At 33.5% G+C, this 25020-nt stretch overlaps 1 protein-coding gene across 1 annotated transcript; it reads left to right on the plus strand.

Annotated features, from left to right (window-relative positions):
* Positions 1–1069: 1069 nt before the first annotated feature.
* Positions 1070–24709, plus strand: LOC111889271 (uncharacterized). The gene is made up of 35 exons (XM_023885407.3): positions 1070–1437; positions 2494–2590; positions 3748–3845; positions 4093–4541; positions 4628–4826; positions 5270–5581; positions 5689–5842; positions 6421–6558; positions 6954–7035; positions 7278–7543; positions 8147–8260; positions 8508–8752; positions 9485–9721; positions 10063–10227; positions 10659–10793; positions 11097–11345; positions 12308–12435; positions 12665–12809; positions 13314–13475; positions 14803–14950; positions 15671–15771; positions 16210–16371; positions 17128–17175; positions 17800–17907; positions 19093–19167; positions 19271–19321; positions 19558–19695; positions 19832–19959; positions 20313–20400; positions 20486–20545; positions 20771–21005; positions 21873–22024; positions 22423–22493; positions 23047–23203; positions 24351–24709. The coding sequence occupies exons 1-35, from the start codon at positions 1285–1287 to the stop codon at positions 24528–24530; spliced, it is 5430 nt and encodes a 1809-aa protein (XP_023741175.1). The 5' UTR covers positions 1070–1284; the 3' UTR covers positions 24531–24709.
* The last annotated feature ends 311 nt before the right edge of the window (positions 24710–25020 follow it).

Here is a 25020-nt window from a genome sequence, read left to right on the forward strand (position 1 = left end):
GCTAGGCCTGTATCTCCCAGATAGCGAAGTGTGGGCAGGGCCCGTATCTTCACGAGTGTGGGCAAGGCCCGTAACTCCTAGCTGAACATTGGTTGTTATATGTTTGCATGGTATGTGGTAAGGTGGGGAACTCACTAAGCTTCGTGCTTACGATTTTCAGTTTTGTTTTCAGGTACTTCCGGTAGCGGATGATGGAGCTCGGGATGATCGCATGGCACACACCATAGATTAGTCAGCCTGGAAATGTTTTACTCTGATAATGAACATGTGTTTGAAAACTAATACTCTGTTTATGTTTTGAAATGATGATTTTACTTTAAGTGATACTTTATTAAAAGAAATTTTTAGCCTTGAATTTTGGGACGTCACAAATGATCTCGTCAAAGTGACTGACATGTAGATTTGATTATCAAATTGGTTGACTCAAACAAAGAAAACGGTTAAATTTGGTGTTCTAATGATTGTGGATTGAAGCTAGTTCTTATAGTCACGATTAATATTGTTGGCTGAATAAGGAATGAGAATGCTTGGATAAATTAGGATGTGGCTATGACTAACGTATATCAATTTTATCGACGAAGTCCCAACTTGTGATGTGGTTCAGGAAACAACTAAGGAATTGTTTTGATGATCCTTTTGGTTTGAAGAATTAGCGATTTGAATGTCAAAATTGGTGGCTTGTTCTTAATGGTTTCAAGCTTATAAAGGTAGTCGATGTTAATGTTCCGATTAACACATATGGGTAGTAAAAAATTGGAAAGAATTCTGATGATGGTGATCGGGAATCTTAAGAATAGTAAAAATTAGAGTTCCATGTGTGTATGTGTTATTTGACTCAAGTTAGTCAAAATTCGTTCTCATGGATGTGTTTGAGAGAGAGATAGATATGCAATCCCAAATTAATTAATTATTTTTTTTCATTTAAGTTAAAGAGAAAAAACATAAAAAATATACCAGGCATTACAACCATTTTAGTTTACCGATCAAACATACTTCAAAAGGACCGTGAAACAAAAAAAAATGTAAAGTTGAACTAAACCTAACAAAATAAATATACGTCAAGAGACTATTTTTGCAATTTTCTCGGAAAAAAAAAATACCACAGTTTTGTCTAGAAACAAAGGAGACAGGGTAAAGCCCCTGCTAAACCCTTAGCAGCCGTTTCTATCGATCAACCTGCTCTTGCTTCACTTCCACCCGGCAAGACCCCTTTTTGGATTTCTCTCCATAGTTTATTGCTCATATAAACCCTCGTCGTAACCTAATCGCAAAGCCATACACATAATGACGAATTACGCAACATCACTCATGTCCAGTTTCCGGCGTATCCCTCCGTCTGCCATACCAGCTACGTTAGATTGCATCTTAGTGTCAACAACCTCCTCTCCACCATTGCTTTTCTCGTTGCTCCTTGATGCACTTCCAATCCTCTTACAGGTAATTTGGTCTATATTGAGATGATGTCGCAACTAATATTGTGAATTGCCTATTCTTTCTTCTTCTTCTTTTTTTTCAATGGTAAGTTTCAAATTTTAGCTGTTTGTGTAAGCGTTACAGAAACGCTCCAGTCACAGCTAAAACCCCTGCCAACTACTAAATTGATTCAAATTTGAAGCTAAATATGTTACAAAAATAATAGAAGAATAATGTCTTGGTTAAAAGCTTGCTCATTCAAACCTTGTTTATGAAGCCGTTAAATAACATCATGCGTTTGGCAAAACTAATAAGACAAACAGGCTGTCAAAAGATTTAGACAACTTTTCAGAGATTCGATAGGTCTTTATAAACCTTTCAAGTGTTGAGTCATACATCTATGACAGCACATCTTTAGCATCAGCAACAACTGTGTGTGCCACTTTGGACGAGTCCTTTAGTGTGCACAGCTGAACTGATGTTAAATCCTGATCACTGCTTTTGACCAAATATTCATTAGTTGGCCCTTGAACAATTCTTGTATTTTTTAGCTGCTGCAACTGATATTCGATCTTCAGAATGCCATCTTTGGTGGATGAACTTTAAACCATTGATATTCTGTAATCTGAAACTGCTTCAGCAGGTACATATCAGGCTAGTAAATGCTAACTCTTAAAGCTTTAGTCTGGTCAACATGAGAATTCAGATAACATCGAACCCTTCAATTTGAAATATATAAGTAATTCCTGAAAGTGTTTGTCGTCAATCCAATTTATACTAACGCCCACTGCATACAACTATCAAGTAAAAGTGAAAACTGAAAAAACTATAACCAAAGTAGTGTTTTCTATGATTAATATGATTGGTATGATCGAGTCACTGTTGATTTTGCATGATGGAATGAAATGGACCATTCTTGAAGGAACTTGATTCATTACGCTTTGTTAATTATCCTTCGAATCGGAATGGAATAACAACTTGCAATATAATCTATTTTTAATTTGTGAAATTTCTAGTCTTAAAAGATTTTCATGATTTTAATCAAATATATTAATCATGGCTATTCGTTTTCTGTAATAGGACGTTACACCTGAGAATGAAGAAAGCTTGGATGATGAGTGTTGTAATTATATTGCATCATATGTGGGTGCGCTCTGTCACCTTTTGAAGAAACCAGGTAAACAACATGTTGCTCTATAAATATCCAAATTATACTTTTGAATTGGTTTTCCTGCAAGGTCACATTTCAAAGTTGCTTATTTATATGGACTTGGAGTGACGTTTTTAGAAATGAGTCTTGTGAACTTTTCAGTCTGGGATTGGAGTGTATACAAAGTCCATGAGTGATTAGCATTTCATGATTCACATCACTGTATCCACTTCTTTTTCAAACAACCAACACTTGGAAAACAAAACAGAAAAAGTGATTTATTATGGTATTCTCAGCATATCTTCAAGGTGCTGATTTTTTTCTTCCTAATTTACTGGACTAAATGCGGTCATGATTAGTTAGTTAAAGCTATATATGGTTTTCTTTTTGACTTATTTCAGAAAAAAAACCGACTTAAAAGAGAAAATCAAGGAAATGAGGCTTTTTTCCATCAACTCTTTATTTATTTATTTTATATGGTTTTGCTATCATTATTTTCCTTCCATTAACCCAATTGTGCCATCATTTTCCGAAATATCTTAAACATCTCCAAAGAACCTTTTGTGGGAAAAACAAATATACTTTAATTTTTGCCAACCTGAGTTTTTTATTTTTATTTTGGCATATGTGAAAGTATGCTGGGCGTTTACGACACAAATGGCAAATACAATGATATGAAATGCTAACCCCCCTTTAATTCAGCATACGTAAAGTCTATATATCAATTGGCTGCCAAGTGTTTTTGATGACATGCTTTGTACATGACTTGAGCACCTAGTTCCAGAAACAACACAACTGTCTACTTCCATGGACGGAGGGATATTCTAAACAAACCACTTAGGCATCATTTCATATATCAATAGATTTGTATATAAAATCATGTTATGGAAGTATACTACAACTTAATGGCCAAAAACAACTGATAAGCACACCAAAAGCAAACCAATCAAGTTGTTGTAGCTATAAAAAGACTTAACTGAGTTTAATATATTTAACAATATGTTATTGAAAAAGCACATTAGAGAAACCCCCAAAATAACGGTTAGCTGACAGCAAAGCAAATCGTTCATATTGTTGTAGATAGACTTTTCCTTTTCTGAAGTCGAATTTGATAAGATAATATTCCATGTACACTCTTACTTTCTTGTTCCTGCAAGTTAAAAGTAAAAGTTATTTTTCTGCAGGGCTTAATAATGTTGAAGCTTTACGGAATTTTGTTTGGAGGGTGTTAGTTCCGTTGATGAGGTTGACACAGAGTTATAATCGTGCGATAGTTGACAAGGTTAGGCCCAAGTTAGGGAAGTAATAAATAGGGTTAAATGCAAGAAATAGCAATTCACTTTCATTTCTATTTATTATAGCGTTTTTCTTTTTGAAAAATCTACCAATTATAGCAATGCCATCACACCTGGGTAAAATTTCAAAACATATAAGAAAAAGATTGAAACTTGAGTGCTACAATTGGAAAGAAATGTCTACTTTGTTGAATCTTATGAAGTAGGTAATTTGCTGATATGGTTTTGATTTAGGTCATGGGCTGTTTCTTGGATGCCGTGAAAGAAAGAAATGCATGGGGGGTATTAGAAGAAACTATGGTTCGGTATCTTATCAAAGTGATTGGTTTCAGCATGGGAATGCATGAAAATGAAGAATATAGGTTGACTGTTGAAGACTCCACATTGACCAGCTTCAAGTATTTCCCATTGTTGACGGCATGCCATATGTTGGCATCTACTTTAGGTGTAAAAGGTAAATCTGTTTCAGAAAGTAGGTCTGGATCAGGATCAGTTTTGGCAAATGGATGCATTGTGGATATATTTACGGGAAAGCTGGTTTGGGATATTTGTAGCATGACTTTGCAAATGCTTTCACACAGCCCTGAACATCGGTCTTGTGCCATCACTGTTTTCCTTCCACACATTTTCAAAGCATTTGTATCTGCAAATGTGTTTCAGACCCGGAAATTTATGTTATCCAGGTACACATACACATTCAAGTCTCCTCGTATTGTTTTTGCTACTATGTCAAGATGATGGATGTTACATTGTCTCTTTTACTCTCCAGGAAGGATTTCTGTGCTAAGATTTGGAAATGCTGCAAGAATTTGTTTCAGCTGGGGTCTTCTGAGAGAAGAGATGCATATACTGTACTCTCTTTGTATATATCTTATTTCTCCAAGACCGATGGATGTGAGGATAATGGAACATTTGATTTTGATATGAGGGCCCAGAAGGAGTTCTGGGACGAGATGAAGAATGGCTTGGTATATATCGCTATCTGTTTCTTTACACTAGGGGCATAGTTGGTTTGACGGAATCTGATGGAATTGGAATTGAGATTCCATTCCATGGCGCATGTTGGTTGCCAAATCGACGGAGTTCCCTTCCATCAAAATTCTTTAAATTCCATGTTTGATGGATATGTCAATTCCGGTCTTCATTTTTTATGAAAAGATCAACATACCCCCATCACACACACACACACCCACCATATAGAATATATCTAGTTATAACTTTAAATTTCTAAAAATTGTTCAATTTTAATCATTGAATTCTTTTTCATTTCCTGCCAACCAAACTAGTGACAGGCTGCAATTTCACGAGCATAATTCGTCGGGATTCCAATTCCTTTGACCTTGCTCCATTTCTATTAAAAACATTCTGCAATTTATAAAGTTTTTTTTATTTTTTTATTTTTTAATACTAGGTTGACAAAGAAAGCATAGTGAGGAAACAGTCATTACATATATTGAAGAGTACAGCTACAAGGACTAAAGGAAAGCAACACACAAGTCTTTTGGAGACAATATCCAATGAGACTAGTTCAAACTCTCATGGTTTAACAAAAAAAGAGCGTTGGGCTAATAAGGAAGCGAAATCTCTTGGTATAGAGAGCTTATGCAATAATTCAGTTGATTCTGATTCAAGCAGTGAGTTGAAATGGGGTGCATTTTTCTTGCTCTATGAAATGCTTGAAGAGTATGGTACTCATCTTGTTGAGGCTGCATGGAATTACCAGGTACATTCACCTTTTTGTTTATACATATGTAGATTTTTCGTCTCTGATACTGAAAGTTCCATCTTTTTTCTTTCAGCGTTCAACTTAAGACTTTGAGTTTTGTGCAGATGAACCTGTTGCTCCAGACATCTGAATCTTGTGATAATCATTTGAAGGCTGTTGGTGAAAGGCTTCAACTTGATCCTATGGAAACAGTACAAGATATGTTTGATTGGGTAGCTGTGTTGTGGGAACGAGGGCTTTGCCATGATAATCCTCAAGGCAAGCAGTCTATTCATATATACTCATCACAAAATTGGTTTTCTGTAAATTATAAGGGTCATTAGTGTGCTTTCTTTTTGACTTAATGGGGACATGACTTATGGTTTTTTCTTGTATATGTAGGTAGTATGGTGTTTGACTTAATGCAGAAAAAACGACTTAATACAGATTGTCAAGTAAATGAGGCTTTCCCCATTAAGTGATAAATTTTTACAAAGTTGTCCTCATTTATATTTTCCTTAGACTTATCCAAGTGCACCAGTCATTTTTTCAAAATTTAAAACACTTATTTATTTTTATTTTTTAATCTATACAACACTTAGTGGGAAAAGAAAAAAACAGGGCCTTAGTGTTTCTTCTTATATCTGCTGCATCAACGAACGAATTTGACTTGATGCATAGAAAACAGCTTAATAGAGGAAGTCAGTGACATGAGACTTTACTTATTACAACTTGGGCCTCGTTTAGCTTTTCCTTACATTTTGCCAAGTTTGCCATCATTTGTTTTAGAGATCAATGAATGATCCAGGCAGGCAACAACCACAAAGGTTTCTAAAATGTTTCTTCTTATTGTGCAGTCCGGTGTTTGATCATGCAGTCGGTTTTTGGGATAGAATGGAAGAAGCATGGAAATTATGCGAAATTTGTGCCTAGAGATTTTGTACTTGGCTCTTTCATACAAGGGCTGAATGATCCTGTGCACCACAAAGAATTCGGTTTGCTCCATATTTTTTTCTTTCTCATTCATGTCTTTTATTGGTTTATATCATCAAAACCATCCAAATAAATTGCTTTTTCATAGCTAGTTTTCATATATTGTTTCTGCAAAAGGGTTATTCTTCCAGCAACACCTGTAGCCCACATTGTGCCAGGAGGTGGCTGGAATAAGACCCAAATCCACATGGGGATTGAAAGTTGAAACTCTCACCTTGATTTTGTTCGGAGAAGTGGCTATTAAATATAATCATTGTATTTTTCTTGAAATGGTAACTGTATTAGAAGCCATTTAAAAATCGATATTTATTGGTTAACAAATACTCCTATATTTTAGGTGTCTACTGATATTTACTGACTGTTGATTTCCTCAATTTGTTATTTAATTTTTCTCTAGGACTAAAAGGAGTCTACTCTTCGAGGACAATTGATGGTGCTAGCACATTTTTACAGCAATATACCGTGTGTCTAAGTGAAGGGTAAGTTTTTCTACCCGGAAACCAAATAAAGTATTTTTTTTTTTTTAATAGAGATACAGTGGTGCATTTTCAATTTCTTCTTAGTCAAGTGTTTGGTCCTTTCTGATGTAATGGATCATTTAAAAGGACCTAATAGAGGCCGGGAGGGAAAGGAGCTTTGTGATTTGCATTTTTTCTATTTTATCATTCATCCAAATACTTTGTAGACCATCTATCTATCCATTGACTTGGTAATGTCTCAGGGAGCAGATGAGATTGTTGATGGATGTAGCATTACTTGTAAAAAACCAGTCTTTTAGTCGGGCGGGATTGATGGGCCTTGCTGAATGTGTTGCGGCTGCTGCTGATGGGGTTGGGGTTAGGAGACTCAACAAGAAAGAAGTTGATTTGGAATTGGAAGCTGCAGATACAGATACTAGTTACAATGATAAGGCAGCATTACTTGATGTTTTCAGATTTATCCTTGACACCAGCAAACAACATTTCAATCCTAATTATCGTCTTAAAGGTTCAAGATTGCTACTTAAATATACATATATAAATATATCGTATATCATAAGCAAGAAATAGTAATGTACTTTCATATAGTGTCTTACTTTCAGTTTACTTCTAATTATTTTCTTATTTAATGCTTTCTAATTTGAAAAATCTACCCATATACAGCTTTTTACTTTCAACTTTTCTCTTATCAAGACATTGATTGTACTTTGAAAAATCTTCTCAGTTATATATAATTGGGTAGAATTTCAAAGTACCGTGCTGTAATACAAAGAAAGGAAAATAGGATGCAATAATAATAAACAAATAACTGAAAGTATGTTGCCATTTCATGTATTTAGCCCTGATAATATATATATATATATATATATATATATATATATATATATATATATATATATATATATATATATATATATAAGGTCATTTAAAATATCAGGCCTAAACGAGCTCAATGTCTTAAGCTCGGGCTCTAGTGGAGCTTTTAATGAGCCCAGGTAGCTTGGCTCGCTTACAACCCTGAACTGGATACCTTTTTTTTTTTTTTTTTTTTGAGTATGTGTATTGTGTTTTGCATCATTATGTAAGTTCTTCTGACGATTAATACTGGCAGTGTGCAGAAAGATTCTGGATGCTACTATCTCAGTAATGTCATCATCTGATGTGCCTCTTGAGACCCTTCTTCACTTTATTTCATCTTTCCCTCAGGACTTTCTTAACTATGGAGGTAAGCTTACATGTAACTCATGGTTACAGTTATCATTTCTAATCTCTTTACCTTTATATATATATATATATATATATATATATATATATATATATATATATATATATATATATATAAATCATTGGCTTTATTTAGACCAAGTTGACCAGGCCATCGACCAGACCGAATTACTGGATTTTTTGGGCCTATTTCAGGACCATTTATATGTATGCATCACACTACTTATTGTACCACCATTATTTTCTAGGTTCATTAAGAGAAAAAGGGCAGGAATGGCTTCGAGGTTATAAAAAGCAAGCTTCTACATCATTCAAGCTCATGAAAAAGCTTAATGAATTCCCCGCAAGTTTTATAAATCATAATCACTCAAAGAATGATATTGTCAATTATGACGATGAAGACATGGAAATGTGGGAGCTTAAAGCAAAAAGATGGGCACACACACTGTTTCTTATACTAGAGGAGGAACATCAGTTAGATTCTTTATTTCAGGTATTTTTTTGTGGCTTCATGGTTGATAAATTATATTTCATAAGATTGAGAAAAAGAATCATGATGTAGGGGACCTTTTTATAAATTGTGCAGTTTACAAGAGGGGTTTTTTTTTTTTTTTTTTTTTTTTTTTTTTTTTGCAAAATGAGGACCCTTCTAAATCCTTTGCAAAATTGGGGTTGTTCGACTCGACATATGGTACACTCAACCCCAGTTTGGCGTGACCATGGGCATACTTCCAGCAGTAAATGGTTTAGTTCAGATTCCTTCTTCCCTTGAAATCTCAAGGCCCTTACTCATTATATTGCTCTCTTTTGGATTGGTTGATTCAAGCATGAAATCATTACTTTTGGATGAGTGAGATTATTAATTGTCATGGAATCAGTACAAATGCATAATCTTTTTGTTTTGCGGTATAGAAGGCTACAAACAAGAGGTTAAGCACAAAATGTGTTTCTGCTTTTTACCTGAACTGTATTTGAATTTTGATTCAAGGTTTCTCAAAGTAGTAAATGAGTGATCCATTCCAATGTGCTATTAGTTTGAGTTATGTGAAAAGAGGTTTCTAATTCTATGCAAGGTTGTCAGAGTCACATTTTTAAGACAATAATTTCCTGTTTAAGGTCGTTTTGATATTTTCCCCTCGTTGGAGACATGATTGATTTCCACTAGTACCTTACCCTGTTCATTAGGTTTTTAGTAGGCTTACATATCTTGTACTTGTTGGTGCAGTTTATTGAATCACATGGCAATGATATCTGCAATAAGAATGGTCACTGGGAGTGGTTGCCAGTAAAATATATGATTCTAATCTTGAGTGTTGTTCAACAACTCCATGAAAAGAAAACCTTAACACTTGATAGGCATGGAAAAAGAACCAATGGTTTGCTTGATATGGTGGATGATGCAGGGTCTATGGCTGCTTCCATGATTATTAACAAGTTCACTAAACTCTTCACCTTCATATTGGTATAGAAAGTTATATTCCAGGGTTAATTGCAAGAAATAGCAACCTACTAACATCCTACTTTCATTTTTTTTTTTCAGTTACAACATCATGCTTTGAAAATTCTACCCTGTAATAGCAGTGTCTCCCAAATATGAAACAATTTTCACTGCTATATAATCAAGTGGAATTTCAAAGTATTTATGTCCTAATAAGAAATGAATTAAAAATATTGGCTAGCTTTTTTCAAAATAAAATGGCTCCGCTTGATAAGAAAAAGATGCTATTTCCTGTGTTTAGCCCTATGTTGTATTGAATTAGATAGAAATGATTAGTGGCAGTTGTTAACATGAGTTGCATGCAGAAGGAGCTGGAATCATATACCCTGCAGTCATGTTTAGTTTTCTGGTCAAGGGAGGGTGAGGGTGATGGTGGGGGCACAACTCTACCTTCATCCATTAAAGGAAGGCTAGGAGGGCTTAGTCAACGGCGCTTGTCATCTTCTAACACTACTGCTGTATTGCAAGCTGTATGATTTCTAGTATGCTCCATATCTCTTTCATGATCTTAGAGTTAAGTGCAAGAAATAGCAACCATACTTGTCATCTTCTATCATTTATAGCAATATCATCCACATACAAAGATACTTTAAATACTATGATGGGCTATATATATATATATATATATATATATATATATATATATATATATATATATATATATATATATATATATATATATATAAACAAAAAATCGGAAATACAATGCCATAGTTTGGTAGATTTTTCAAAGTACAATGCCTTATTGAGATATACTAATGAATTTTCTTTTGATGTACTAGAAAGAAATGAAAGTAGCATGCTATAGTACATTAGTACACAAATAAAGGAAAGCACATTGCTTTTTCTTGCATGTAGACCTTAAAATATATACGAGAGCTTTTTTTCCGCATGCATACAGATAACGTCAGTTAAGACTCTTGCATCAATCTACTCATATTGTGCTCAATTTGAAGAAGAGTCTTTGAATTCTACTTTGAGTGTTCTCTGGCAACTCTCTTGGAAGATAATTTCTTCCACAACATGTAACTCAGAGGTATGTACTTTCATCTTATATTATAATACTTTAGCTCTGTAAGGCTGTGTTTGTTACCTGGGATAGGACTAGACTTCTAGGGTCATTTCCAATGTTAAGGGCATTCACGTCTTTTGCAAAAAAAAATGAGAGATTGAGGGCTAAGCTGTGGGCCTTGAACACACCTTTTGGGTGGACAAAAATAAGAATATTTGTTCCATTAACATCAAGGATCACCACACACAGTACAAGAAAGAACAAATGGGGGTTAAAGGTGTCATGAAGTTTGAGTTTGTTGTATAGTAAATTTGGTCCTGTATGCAGAGTAAAGCAGAAATCTACCTCGGAGCATATGAAGCGTTACATCATATTCTCAAGTCACTAGTGTTTATGCCTTCCCCTTCAGCATTGGGTCTATTAACCCGATCATATAATCTTTTGGATCCGGAAGCTCAAGTCAAAGTCAAACCCCATATAGATTACTTTGTTGAGATATATCTGGAGAACATCAATAATCTCATTGAGGCTGGATATTTGGCACGGGCGCGAAGAGCAATATTAATTGACTGGAAGGTGAGCATCTACAGTATTAAGAGTTTGTTCAGTTCATGTGATCTTTTATTAGTGTTGGACTTGGCAGTTCGTGTATTCATGTCGTTTTCACGTGTCAGACACGAATTTGACATTACACGAATACACATAGAGAAATAAGCTTCATCTCCCTTTTTGAGATGTATTCGTGTCGTGTCATGTCACCTATAATGAATGAAAAAATAATTCTCTGTTTTGCCTGATGGAAAGGAATTGTCTGATCCTTTGGCTTCCATTTAAAAAAAAATCATTCGTTAGGGAGGGGTTGTTTTTTCCGTTAATCATGGAATGAAACCTAATTTTATGAATTATGACACTATCCTTTTTGATATATTTTTTAAAAGTTCATGGAATTAAATTATAATTTTATCTTCTAAAAGTAACTTGTAAATATTCTCTATCATATAATCTTATTTGGTTTTAATGAGCCTTTATTTACTCTACTCTTTTTATTTTATTTTATTTTATTTGTACTATTAACTCGTACCCACTACTCTACTCCTAAATCTACACCTTTCTTCCCAAACGAGACTTGACTCTCAACCTTTGGTTGAGGGGCACCTTTCCAACAACTCCAGATATCGTTGGTCCATAGGTCCATTGGTAATTTTATAGCTTTGTAAATAATAAATTCTTTAATTAGACTGAAATAATATTAGAACAGTGTTGAAACTATAACTTGTATTTGCGTTCTACCATATAATATTATAGTTCATATGAAAATTCATGGAATGTAATCATTCATTCGACTACCTTGCTTCTTCCATTACCTTTCCATTCCTTTGCGATTCTATTAACGCTTTATTTTTTTCTCCTTCCTAAATTATATCGAAATAACATATATTATGCTTTTTTTTTTTTTTTTTTAATTGGGCATGGAGAATGTATTGCTAATTTGTCATATTTTATGCTTAATCCTGTGGATCTGCTTGTGATTGATTCAGTGGATGTGCTTGGAATCCCTGTTGTCAGTATCAAAGCATGCTCTTGAAAGAGGAGTTTACATAGAAAATTGTGATTACGTCATCTCAGATGGTGTAGTCAGAAGGATCTTCAATGATCTAGTTGACAGGTAAAGCAGCCACAAGAAGACTCCTCCATGAATCATTTCTATTGCATATCTTTGTGGCTCTTTTTTTCCCCATCAAGTAAAAAAGAAATTAGCTTACCGGGTTATTATGTCCATGAAGTAAAAAAGAAACAATATGTATATAATTTTTGTGATGTGTCATAACTGATTGTGGCAGATATGACTTCCTTTGTGGAACCTAACATTTTCTAGTTATGCAATTAATTGACAGCCTTGAAAATGCTAGTGAAGGTTCTGTTCTGCCCATGCTAAGATCTGCCAGATTGGTACTGGATCATTTTGCTTTAGGAGGAGGAGGAGGAGGATGCAAAGGTTCAGCTGTTTCTTCATACCATGTCGATGCCATTGATGTTCAGGTTCTCCCAAACTTCTCAAGTTTGTTTCTGTTGAATAAACCCACCCCACCCGTGTTGTGTCTTACTCTTACCGATGCTATTGGTTAAACCAAGGAGTTGATTAATTCATTTCATAGCAATGTACTTTCTTTTATTTGTGAATTATAGCATCCTAGTCTTGTCTACAACATTATACTTTCAAGTTTTATTCTTCTTGAGACTTTTTACTTTGATAACTCTCCCCTTGTAGTTTTAATTTTTCTTCTTATAAAGACATTATATTTTAAAAGATCTACTCAACCGTAGCAATGAAAGTTGATTTGTATTCAGATGACATTGCTATAATTGGGTAGAAATTTCAAAGTACAATGCTATAATAATGAGAAATGAAAGTTGACCAATCAAATCATTGGAAATACATTGCTATCTAAGCCGTACTTTAAATTTAAGATCGTTGTTATATGTATCAGTATCAGGTTTCTAAATCAGATGGCTGAAAATTTACATCTTTCTTGTGTGTTGCAGATGATGTGGCATTTGGTACGATCTTCGTGGTTATTGCATGTCAGTTGTAACAAGCGAAGGGTTGCACCTATTGCTGCACTTTTATCTTCCGTTTTACATGATTCAGTGTTTGGTAATATGGACATGCATGAATTTGACAACACCCCCGGGCCTTTGAAGTGGGTACGTAATAACTTCTGCCCGACTTCCCCCTTCTATACATATATAACTTAATTATGTATGTTTACATTACATGTATACACAACACAGATAAATATTTGCCAAGCATTTGCGGTGGGTATAGGGGCGAGCGTTGGCTCGATTTTTGCCTAAAACTGAAATGAAAAGAGTTGGTTTCTAGCCTCGAAAAAAATATATTTTGTTCGGTTTTTGGGTTCAAGAGTATCATTTTTTTCCCATGGTTTTAACGGTTATCATATTTTTTTCTTCAAAATTGTGTTTTTCCATAACACGTTTTTCTTCCTGGTCTTCTAAAATCAAGAACATGAAACGGTCGTCTACCCTCAGGTAGAGGGAGCTTAGATTGGCAACATCTACCTTCCGCTTACCCCATTCATATGGGATTTTGGGTTTGATGATGATAACAATATGAAGACTAGAGAACTTATATGTATGATAGAAATAATAAGTAAAAGGGCCATTCCATGTCGACAAAAGACCCACCCACATCCAAGTTCCATAGCTTTTGGTCGGCTATCCCGATCATGATTTTGCTACCCCAAGTTCCCTTATGGACTGGTTGTTGTAATCTTATGAGCTACAGTCCCCACTCCATCTGTTCCCAGCAGTACCCTTTGCTCTCCCAACCATTTCAGGTAATCGGGTTAAGATGTCAAAGCGCCTTCATTTCTACAAGAACGAGGTGTGAAGTGGGACACAGGGGATGTCATGATTGGGGTTTCGAATAAGAAGACCTTTTGATTTTTTTTTTCATGCTAAAGAAGTAGAACGGGAGGTGTCAAGTTTTTTTTTTATCATCCTGGCATCGGTCTATTTTTCCATAGGACCTCCCCTACAATATCGTCACCATAGTGGAGTCTAACCATCAAGTTAGGTATGGACCGGTGTGGTTCCACTACGCCTAGGACACCGGAATATCGAACCATGAATTTTTTTTTGCTTAAAACCAAAATTGTACTGAAAAAGTTGGTTTCTAGCCCCAAAAGAACTGATCCAATTTCGTTCGGTTCTTTTTCAGTTATGTAATTTTGATTATGGGTTCAACGGGAATGGCCTCTTGTTTTTTTTGAGTTTTCATCTTTTTATTGCTCTTTCATTTTTTTGTGTTTTTTCCACAATACGAGTTTTTATGGTATTATTACATAAACGTTTTGGTTATTTGTACCGGTAATGATGCAAACTTCACTTTTAAAAGAAGTAGTTATTGGAGTAGAATCTTTCTTGGCGAAAAAAGTGCAGCTCTAATCTGCTTGTTTCTGTCAAGTTAAAGAGAATATGGGCATAATAAATTTAGCATATCTTTCTGCAGTTTGTCGAGAAAATTCTTGAAGAAGGAACAAGAAGTCCGCGAACTATCCGTCTTGCAGCATTACATTTAACAGGGCTTTGGCTATCATATCCAACGGCCATAAAGTACTACATGAAGGAGTTGAAGCTCTTAACTCTCTACGGTTCTGGTACATACATACATACATATATATATATATATATACATACATACATACATATATATATATATATACATACATACATATATATATATATATATACATACATACATATATATATACATACATACATATATATATATACATACATACATATATATATATATATATATATATATATATATATATATATATATATATATATATATAAAATAGCAATGCACTTCCATTATTATGGCATCCTACTTTCATTTCTTTCTACTACAACATTGTACCTAGAAAATCTATCAAATATAGCAATATAATCCAAAGACAAAGCAATTTTCATTGGGTACACTGTTTAAAGTACAATGCCTTCATAGGTAAAAACTGATAGTGCAAAGTGCTGTAAAAAAAAAGAAATAATAGTAGGATGTTATAATACACAAATAAATGATACTACATTGATTTGGTTATTACAACACCGCAGTTTGAAAATCTACTGAATTATACGCCATAACTGGATATATATTTCAAATCATAATGCCAAATAAGAAAAGAACAATCGAAAGTAGGATGTTATAGTTGCGTAGAGCTTTATAATGCCTTGATAAGGAAAAAGAGGACATGTAATGTGGTAATGGAAAGAAATAAAAAGCAGGATGCTATAATACACAAATAAATGAAAGTATGTTTCTGTATTTGCGTTTAGTCTTTGGTATATCTGTTATAATTATGTTATAATACCAGTGGCATTCGATGAGGATTTTGAAGCTGAAGTGACTGAAAATCATGATGCAAAGACTGAAGTATCAATTTTGTCACCAAGTAGCGATCTGGAGTTAACTGAGGTGGGAGGTTAAAATCTCATGAGGCATGATGTGTTTTGCTTTTACCTAAAAAAACTATAACATTAAATAGTAAATGGGTTCATTAAGATTTTTGATAAACTGATCTTATTATACCTAGAGCGATTCAGCTACCGAATCCAGTTGATAACAAGTCTCACGGGAGTTGTACTTTCTACAATTGAGCATAAGCTTCAGTTTCATTTCCATAAAGCAATAAAAGTGGTTGATGAATAGTAAAAAAACAAACTCATATTTGTTGTATTTTACAATATCTATGTAATAGAAAAAAAAAGCGTTATACAAGTATGTATATATACGACAACACGACTAACTAATGAAATCTTAAATAGTTAGTCAAGTAAGGAGAAACGGTACTGTTCTAAACAAAAATCCAAACTGGGCGTAAGTTTGTGGTTAAAATGTTTTGATATTATTTAGGTATTCTTGAACACGGAGCTTTATGCAAGGGTGTCTGTTGCTGTTATGCTCAACAAGCTAGCAGACTTGGCGGATACGGTGGGCTCAAATGATGAAACTGAAAGCAGCCATGCTTCCCTGCAATCTGGCAAACTGTTTTTGCTTGAGCTCTTAAATTCTGTGGTAATTTTCACTACAGCTGTTGAATTAGTTTTTTCGTATTACATTTAGCATTGTACTTTGAAAATATTACCCAATTGTAGTGATGCAAATTAAATACAAAAAGATAAAATACTATAATTTCTAAGTTTAACATCCTAATACGGAAAGCAATTTAAAAGTATAAGGTTATTTTTCCTTAATAAGTAAAAAATGGAAGTACAATGCTGTAATAGAATTAGAAAGAAATGAAAGTTAGATGCTATGGTATACATAAATAAGCGGAAGCATGTAAGGGATGAGTCTGTTGACTTTTTCTGTTAATGTGTTATAGACATGTGAGGGATGAGTCTGAAACTGGAAATACTTGTATGAGCATTTGGTTCGCCACCTATCTTGCATTTGGTTGTAGATGATTTCCATTGGAGTTGAATTTACAAAATCCTTTTGACCGATGAAACAGTATTTCCTCGTTTGTAAATACCTCTCTATTTGTTTTAGTTTTCTATCTTCTCACTCTCACTCATGAAGGCTCGATAATTCCATCTCATTTCCTGATCCTGCTAACCAAACACATGGTAGAATTCAATTTCTGCAAGATTTTTGTATTTCCATTTCCTATGTTAGATCCCAATTCCTTCCAAAACATTCTGCAAATTAGGAAGTTTTTATTTTAGACATCATATTATAAGGACTAGAATGACTACTTTCCTCCGATTATCATTTCATGTGTTGTCTGGCTGATTGTGTCATTGTGATTTGTGATGTTTTGAAATGCAGGTGAGCGACACCGACCTTGCCAAGGAGTTATATAAGAAGTACAGTGCGGTTAGTTTCGAGCCATTTACTTATCACTATAGGCTATAGCAATTGATTTATTTATCATAACATCATGCTTTCATTTCTCTCTTACAACATTATACTCTCAATAATCATCCATCCGGTTATAGCAATGTCATCCGAATACAAGAAATTTTCACTGCAATGCTTTGATAAAAATACAATGCTTTGATAAAAAAAGAAAAAGAAATTGCCATGCTCTGATAGAAATATATAAAATTAGGATGCTGCTACCTAAATGAAAGTATGTTGCTATTTCTTACATTTAGCCATTCATTGATATATCTATTATAGCATCCTGCTTTCATTACTTTCTGTTACAACATTGTACTTGGAAAAATATACCCAATTATAGCAATGTCATCTGAATACAAAACGGATTTCACAGATATAATTTTGAAGTAAAATGTCCTAGAAAGATTTTTTTTTTTTTTTTTTTTTTTTTTTTTTTTTTTTTTAAAGTTACAATTCTATAATTGAGTGTATTTTTGAAAATACGTCTTAAAGAAAAAACAATTGAAAGTACAATGCTGTAATGGAAAGTAAGATGCTGAAAATACGTCTTTTTCCTTGTAATTCAACTTGTGTTGTCTTGATTTCTTTCTGTGGCAGACTCATAGGCGGAAAGTTCGTGCCTGGCAAATGATCTGTATATTATCGCGATTTGTTGATGAAGAAATAGTATCTCAAGTAATGGATTGCTTGCATACGGCCCTTTATGTAAGTAGATGATGCTTCACTAGTATCATCAAATAACTTGTTTGTAAAAAGACGATTCTATTTCTTGATGTTCTAGCCATTTGACCTATGCTTAGGAAGAAAGTCCTTATGATTAGGAAAGAATATATATATATATATATATATATATATATATATATATATATATTACCTTTTTGGATTAAAAATAGAAGCATCCTTTTCTTTATTTGCTTAATATAGCATCCTACTTTCATTTCTTCCTGTTCTAGCATTGTACTCTGAAAAGTCTATCCAATTATATCAATTCCATCATAGTACAAAGCAATTTCACTGCTATAGCTGGGTAGATTTTTTTCAAGTATAATGCCCAACAAGAAAAAAAAAACGATTGATGATACAATGTTATAATATTAGGTGATGCCTTAGTAAGAATAAAAATGGAAGTACAATGTTGTAATAGAAAAAGAAAGGAAGCAGGGTGTAAATGAAAGTACAATGCTGTTACTTGCATAATTGCATTTCTTCATTGCTTCACTCATCTTCTCATTAGAAACTCCAAGAAACAGGGGTTAGTACGTGATCTAGGTTGAGCAACTTCTAAACCCTCATACTGTCATTAATCTGCAAAACTCAGTTCATTTGAATAATTATAATTTTGTACACATCTTACTCTAAAGTCTAAAAAATCTGATGGTTGACCAACAATGGACTTAGAATGTGGCAGTAGTCAATCAAGAATTTAACAAACTTTCTTCTCAATGCCCTTAGTCATCAGACTTAGGGTTTGCTTCTTTTTTCCCATTAGGTGCTCAGTGGATAAATGGTGTGTGTTCGGAGAAAGTTGTGTATGTTTTCTTGTTTATTTTGGTCAGGATGTCTGAACCAGAGTAAATGACCAATTTACCCCTGTCTAAAAAGTGATGAAAAACTTGAAGTTTTAATTGACCAAACTCAAAAAAGATGAAATACTAAAATTTTATATCTAGTCACAACATGATTATTAATAACATAAATTGATCATAATAATATGTGTAATCACAACATGATAAATAATTTAAACTGAAGTTAGGGTGTTGGTTGTTAAGTCCATTAAGAGGTGTTGGTATTAAGTATGGTGATATTAAGATGTTATGTGAACATTCGTTTGGTAGTATCCATTGATTCAATCATAATGTTTTTAGTTTTTACTGTTGAATGTTGATGTAGAGAAACAACATGCCTGGTGTTCGACAGTACTTGGAAACATTTGCGATCTATGTATATTTGAAGTTTCCATCGCTGGTGAGGAAGGGAATGTTTGATTTGTATATTATTTAACCCCGAAAAAACAATTTGCTTGTTTGTTACAATAATAACTGTATTGTATGTATGCATCGACTTGCAGGTTGGTGAGCAGTTAGTCCCAATGGTCCGGAAATACGATATGAGAACCCAGGCAAGTATCATTCATTACCTGATATTATAAACTAATTAATCTGATTCAGGTCGTGTTTTCCACAATAAGTGTTATCCTGATAAATGATGTTTAAAAAATATTTGGGAAAATGACTTGGAGGAGGGGAGGGGCAAGGGCATTCACTAACGCCTTTTGGATAAAAAAAAACACAGTACGAGACCTTTATGATAGTAAGTTGCGATTGATTAATCATATTTGTGGTGATGTATGTGCAGGCTCTGTCATCATATGTATTCATAGCAGCAAATGTGATTCTTCATGCTCCTGAATCAACTAGACATTTAGATGAATTGCTTCCTCCCATTGTTCCTCTGCTCACGTCACATCACCACAGTTTACGTGGTTTTACCCAGGTATTGGTATTTCTCTATAACTGGTGCAATATTTCCTTTTTCAAAACGGGATTGGACAGGACTTGACAAACTTTCTAGGACAAGGAGGAGGGAATAGAACCCATTCAAGTCTGAATATGGATTTGTTGTTATGCAGTTATTAGTATACCAAGTTCTTTCCAAATTGTTGCCTGCGGCTGCACTTGATGATGAAATGCCCGCCTTGGAGAAAAGGTGCTTCATGGAATTAAAATCTTATTTGGAGGATAACTCTGACTGTGCACGGTATGTATCACATGTTTTTACCTTTATTATGCTATTTTATCATTTCGTTTGTTGGAATATGAAAAGGAATCTAATGGGATTCTGGGTGTTTGTTGCTGCTGTTGTATTTTCAACTATATAATGTATAGAAATTAGAGTATACTATATCTACATACAACATTGAAAATTCATTCTATTCTTACAAGCCAACCAAACATGATAGTGGAATGTAATGACTCATTTCATTCCCATGCTCAGATACCCCAATATGCATGCATATTGCATTTCTTTTTTACCCCTAGACATTGGCTTCACTTACTGCATCTTCTAAAAGTGCTTTCTTTAATGGTAGTTTGGCTTGACCTGTGTGGCAGGTTGAGAGTATCGATGGAAGTTCATCTTGATGCTTTTGATCCAAACAAATCCATAATGCCAGCTGGAATTTTCAGTAATCGAGTTGACGTAAGAAAGACACTTGTACAAATTAGCAACGACTGTTGATTACCACCAATTTCTCTTCATTTTGAATTATTTCTCTCATTTACAGGACATCCAATTTGAATGTGCTCATGTATCCCTCTTAGAGCGCGTCATCGACTTTCTAAATGTAAGATACTGTTTCGCATGATGGAATTAAAAATAACTGTTTGTTTCTATAATCTTCTGTTAATTTTGTAAATGAAAGTTCATGAGATTTAATTAAATAATTTATGGATTAGAGTTCAAATTTAGAACTAATCGTTGTATCTACATATAATATGGAAAAATCCATAAGAAAATTCATTCCATTATCCTGTCCATTCTATTTCTTCATCATTCCATACAATTGCAGGATGTCAGAAAAGACCTCAGATGTTCAATGGCTAAGGATGCAACACAACTGAAAAATGAGCAAATACATGTGCAAGATTCTGAGTCAATTGGTCAAGTCATAGATGAAACAACTTCAAAATTGCAGAATGATGTGTCATTGGATTTCCAGAAAAAAGTTACTGTCTCCAAACATGAGTTCCAGGATTCACATTCCACCTCTATAAACAGAAACGCCACTTTTAATTCGCTTTTGGGTATGTTTTAACATTTGCATAAGGGTTAAATAAAATGCAAGGAATATCAACTTACAGGATTATACATAAAAGATTTTCTTAATAAAACATTGTTGTACTTTAAAAACTCTACCTAACAATAACATTGTTGTCTACCTTAAAAAATCTTTTTCATATTAGGACATTGTACTTTGGAAAAATCTACCCACTTATAGCAGTGAAAATTGCTTTGTATTTGGACAACGTTGCTATAATAGCGTAGATTTTTCGAAGTACAATGCCGTGATAGGAAAAAAATGAAAGTATAATAAATACGAATCATTTTGCACTGCTAAAATTAGTTTGATTTTCCAGAATAGTATGTCCTATTAAGAAAAATTACCACCGGTGAAATATATATATATATATATATATATATATATATATATATATATATATATATATATACACACTAGTTTATAACTCGTGGGAACCACGGTTACAAAGTTAATTAAACTTTCATAGTAAAAACTGAAAATTATTAATCAATTATTTTAAATAAATTGTTAATTAAGAGATATTTATCTAGTTATATAAAATTATAATCGTTGATATAAATAAATACGTGAAATTATATTATCATATTGTATGTATTAATGTTATTTTAATTTTTATTTTAATGTTATTAATTTAATTTAATTTGAGTGAGAATTTGAAATTTGAAATTGAGAATCAATAGGTGGACAAGTGTCATGACATTAAATAGGAGGGCTAATAGGGTGACACTTGGCAAAAGAAGAATAAAACTATTCTTTTATTAGAATAGGATATATAGTAAACGAAAATGCAAAAATAAAGTGATGTTTTAATTGGGTAAATTAGTTTTGATTTGAGTGTATGTGTATGTAGATGTGGAAAAGGAGGATGAGCTTGTTGATGAGGCAGTAAGAGCAAGACATGTTGGTATGGATAAACTTAAAGCTGGAAGACAACAAATCATTCTTGTAGCTTCTCTACTTGATCGTGTGCCTAACCTTGCTGGATTGGCACGCACCTGTGAGGTACTTTCACTTTCTTTCTTTCTATAACATCCTTCTACTTTCACTTTTCCTGAAAAATCTACCATTTTTTTTAATCCCTATTAGGACATTGTACTTTTTAAAATCTAAAACCAGTTTGCTATAGTTTCTGGATTTTTCAAAGTTGATTGTTGTAATAGGAAGAAATGAAAGTAAGATCCTATAATAACTGAATCAATGGAAGTATGTTGTTATTTCTTGCATTTAACCCTTGATGCAAAAAAAAAAACAAAAAAACAAAAGAACAGTTAACAAGTGTAGTACAAACACACACGTGCATGCAGTACAACCAATTTATTCAGAAATAGCAGTCACCGAGGTTGTTTGCAGATTCTATATACAATCCACATGCTCTCACAAATTCGTGTGATGATGTGCAGGTTTTTAAAGCAGCGAGTTTAGTGATTGATAATGCAAACATTTTGCATGACAAGCAGTTTCAACTTATCAGGTTTGTTATTCAAACTTAGGTGTTGTTTCTGAATCAAATACAACTTGATAGAGAAAGTCAGGGAAAAGAGGCTTCCTTCAATTTCCCCAAGCTGTGTTTTTCCTAAATATCTTTTAAACATAATTTTTTCAGTCGGTACTTTATCCAAACCAAAAAAAGAAAAAAAGTAGTGTGTTGCATAACCCAGGCCATGAGACAAGGGTGGGTGTGTTGCATACATTTTTCTATTACTACACTACAGTCGTCTCCATTAAATTATTATTACTATTATTATCTTAAATGGAACCGTATCTTATAACTCATATAAGTTGACTTGATAAGTAAGTTAAAGTTTAGTTGTTTCCGGTTTCCATTGCACTGTAGTTGTTAGATATAGAAAGTTTTTTGCAAATTAAACAAATATGTTGTCCATGGCATGGTTTCTCATGTATATTGGTATGAGCAAGGCAATGAGAATGTGTTGTTATTTATGTTATGTATTCCTCATTTTAAGTGAAAAAGCTAAAACAAGGTTTGGAATTAAAGTAAGGAAGGTTATTTTGTTTGTTGGCAGTGTGACTGCAGAGAAGTGGGTTCCCATAATAGAGGTACCTGTAAGCAATGTTAAGGGTTTCTTGGAGAAGAAGAAAGGAGAGGGCTTCTCTATCCTTGGTCTAGAGCAAACCGCCAACAGCCTTTCTCTTGACCAATATCTCTTCCCTACAAAAACGGTAAACAACCACCCCACCCCACTTGTCTACTTTTGCTCATTTCATTACTACTTTTCTTCTCTTTGTTTGTTTGTTTGTTACACGGCACAACAGACTGTCGGGTCTTTTAATGCGTTTGGCATGCATTAGACTAATATTAGTCAATGGGCCAATTCACTTTCCATCTCTTGTAGTTGTTTTCTCAATTCTCATCCTGGAAAATAGCCCTACAAAGCTTTGACCTTTCAATTCTACTTGATAAGAAAAAATTTGATGCCCAATGATGACAAACTACCCCCTTCAATTCAATTCAATGCTCTAGACTCTAGTTGGGTCGGCTACATTTTTCAAACTACAATACAATGCTAAGCTTTGAAAATCTACCAAATTATAACACTAAGTATTTTTATCACATTTGCTGCTATAATGGAAGTACATTACATTGTTGGTTTTTTTTTTTTTTTTTTTTTTTTTTTTTTTTTTTTCATTTTACCCTAAACACAAAGACAAGGCTACGACACAAAGAGGTTAAGCCGTAGATATATTAGGAAGGAGGATAGTTTATTTATATTTTCTTTGGGTCAGATATTTGTAATTTGTCTATTTTGTAATTAGTAAACCATCTATCTATCTATCTATTTATCTATCTATCTATCTATGACTTAACAGCTCTGATTGGAATACCAAATACCAAATACCAAATATCGAATTTCATTTTGGGATGGGTGTGGATGTCCCACTCCCATATTAGTTGCTAAATTGAGGGGATTGGGAATCAAGAATAAAGAATTATATTGATTGTGTCAGAATTTTGGTCCACATCATATTTTCTAATAATAATCAAAGAAAGGTATTTTTGGTCAATGATGAGTACTAATCCATGGGATTTTGAGTTTAGTTCAACAACTCCCCCCTCCCTATCTACTTAACACCAACCCAACCATAAAGATAAAGCAGGAGTAAACATACATAAAAATTCAGAATTACTCTTAATGCATTGATTAAGATGGATTTGTATTCCTTTGCAACCTTTAAAAGTAAGTAAAATTATTGAATTGAAGGTTGATTTAGTCATTTTTTTCTATCCTTCCTTGCAACTCAGCTGTTTGTTTGGCTAACTTTGTTGTTGTTATAAATAAATTAAAATTAAATGTGATGCATCATACAGGTTTTAGTACTTGGTCGAGAAAAGGAGGGGATCCCGGTGGAATTGATTCATATACTGGATGGCTGCATTGAAATCCCTCAATTAGGAGTTGTAAGATCACTCAATGTTCATGTCAGCGGCGCCATTGCTCTCTGGGAGTATACCAGACAGAAAAGAACATCATCCATCCGTCATACATAGATGCATACATTTTCTGTAATTTTATTATTCTTATTTATTATTTATAAACAAAATGGAAAAAAGACAATTTTCCAAACTTTCTTGTCATCATCTTTTCATTTCAGGATCTCTACTCTTGTTGTTTATCAAACACTGCATTTCTTTTTCTGTTTCTTATACCATCATGTATTCTTTGTTGACGTGGCCGATTGTTGATATGGGATATTAAATTATAAAATATCATTTTTTTTTTCTATGGAAGCTGGAAGTTTTTAAAATATGTAAAATTAGATAAGGGATATGGATATAAACTAAAATTGAAATATGATTATGATAAATTAGTTTTTCTAAACTATGATTATCAAAAGTCAAAAACCATGTAAAATCTAATGCAGAGTGCATAAGCTTCTCAACTAGTAATTTTTTTTATGCATGTTAGTAAGGTTGTGTTTGGTGCAACATAATAGTTTAATTCTACTTTTCTGAGAACTTTTTTAAGTTGTTTTTTGGT

The sequence above is a fragment of the Lactuca sativa genome, chromosome 6 (assembly GCF_002870075.4).
Source record: "Lactuca sativa cultivar Salinas chromosome 6, Lsat_Salinas_v11, whole genome shotgun sequence".
Lineage (NCBI taxonomy): Eukaryota > Viridiplantae > Streptophyta > Magnoliopsida > Asterales > Asteraceae > Lactuca > Lactuca sativa.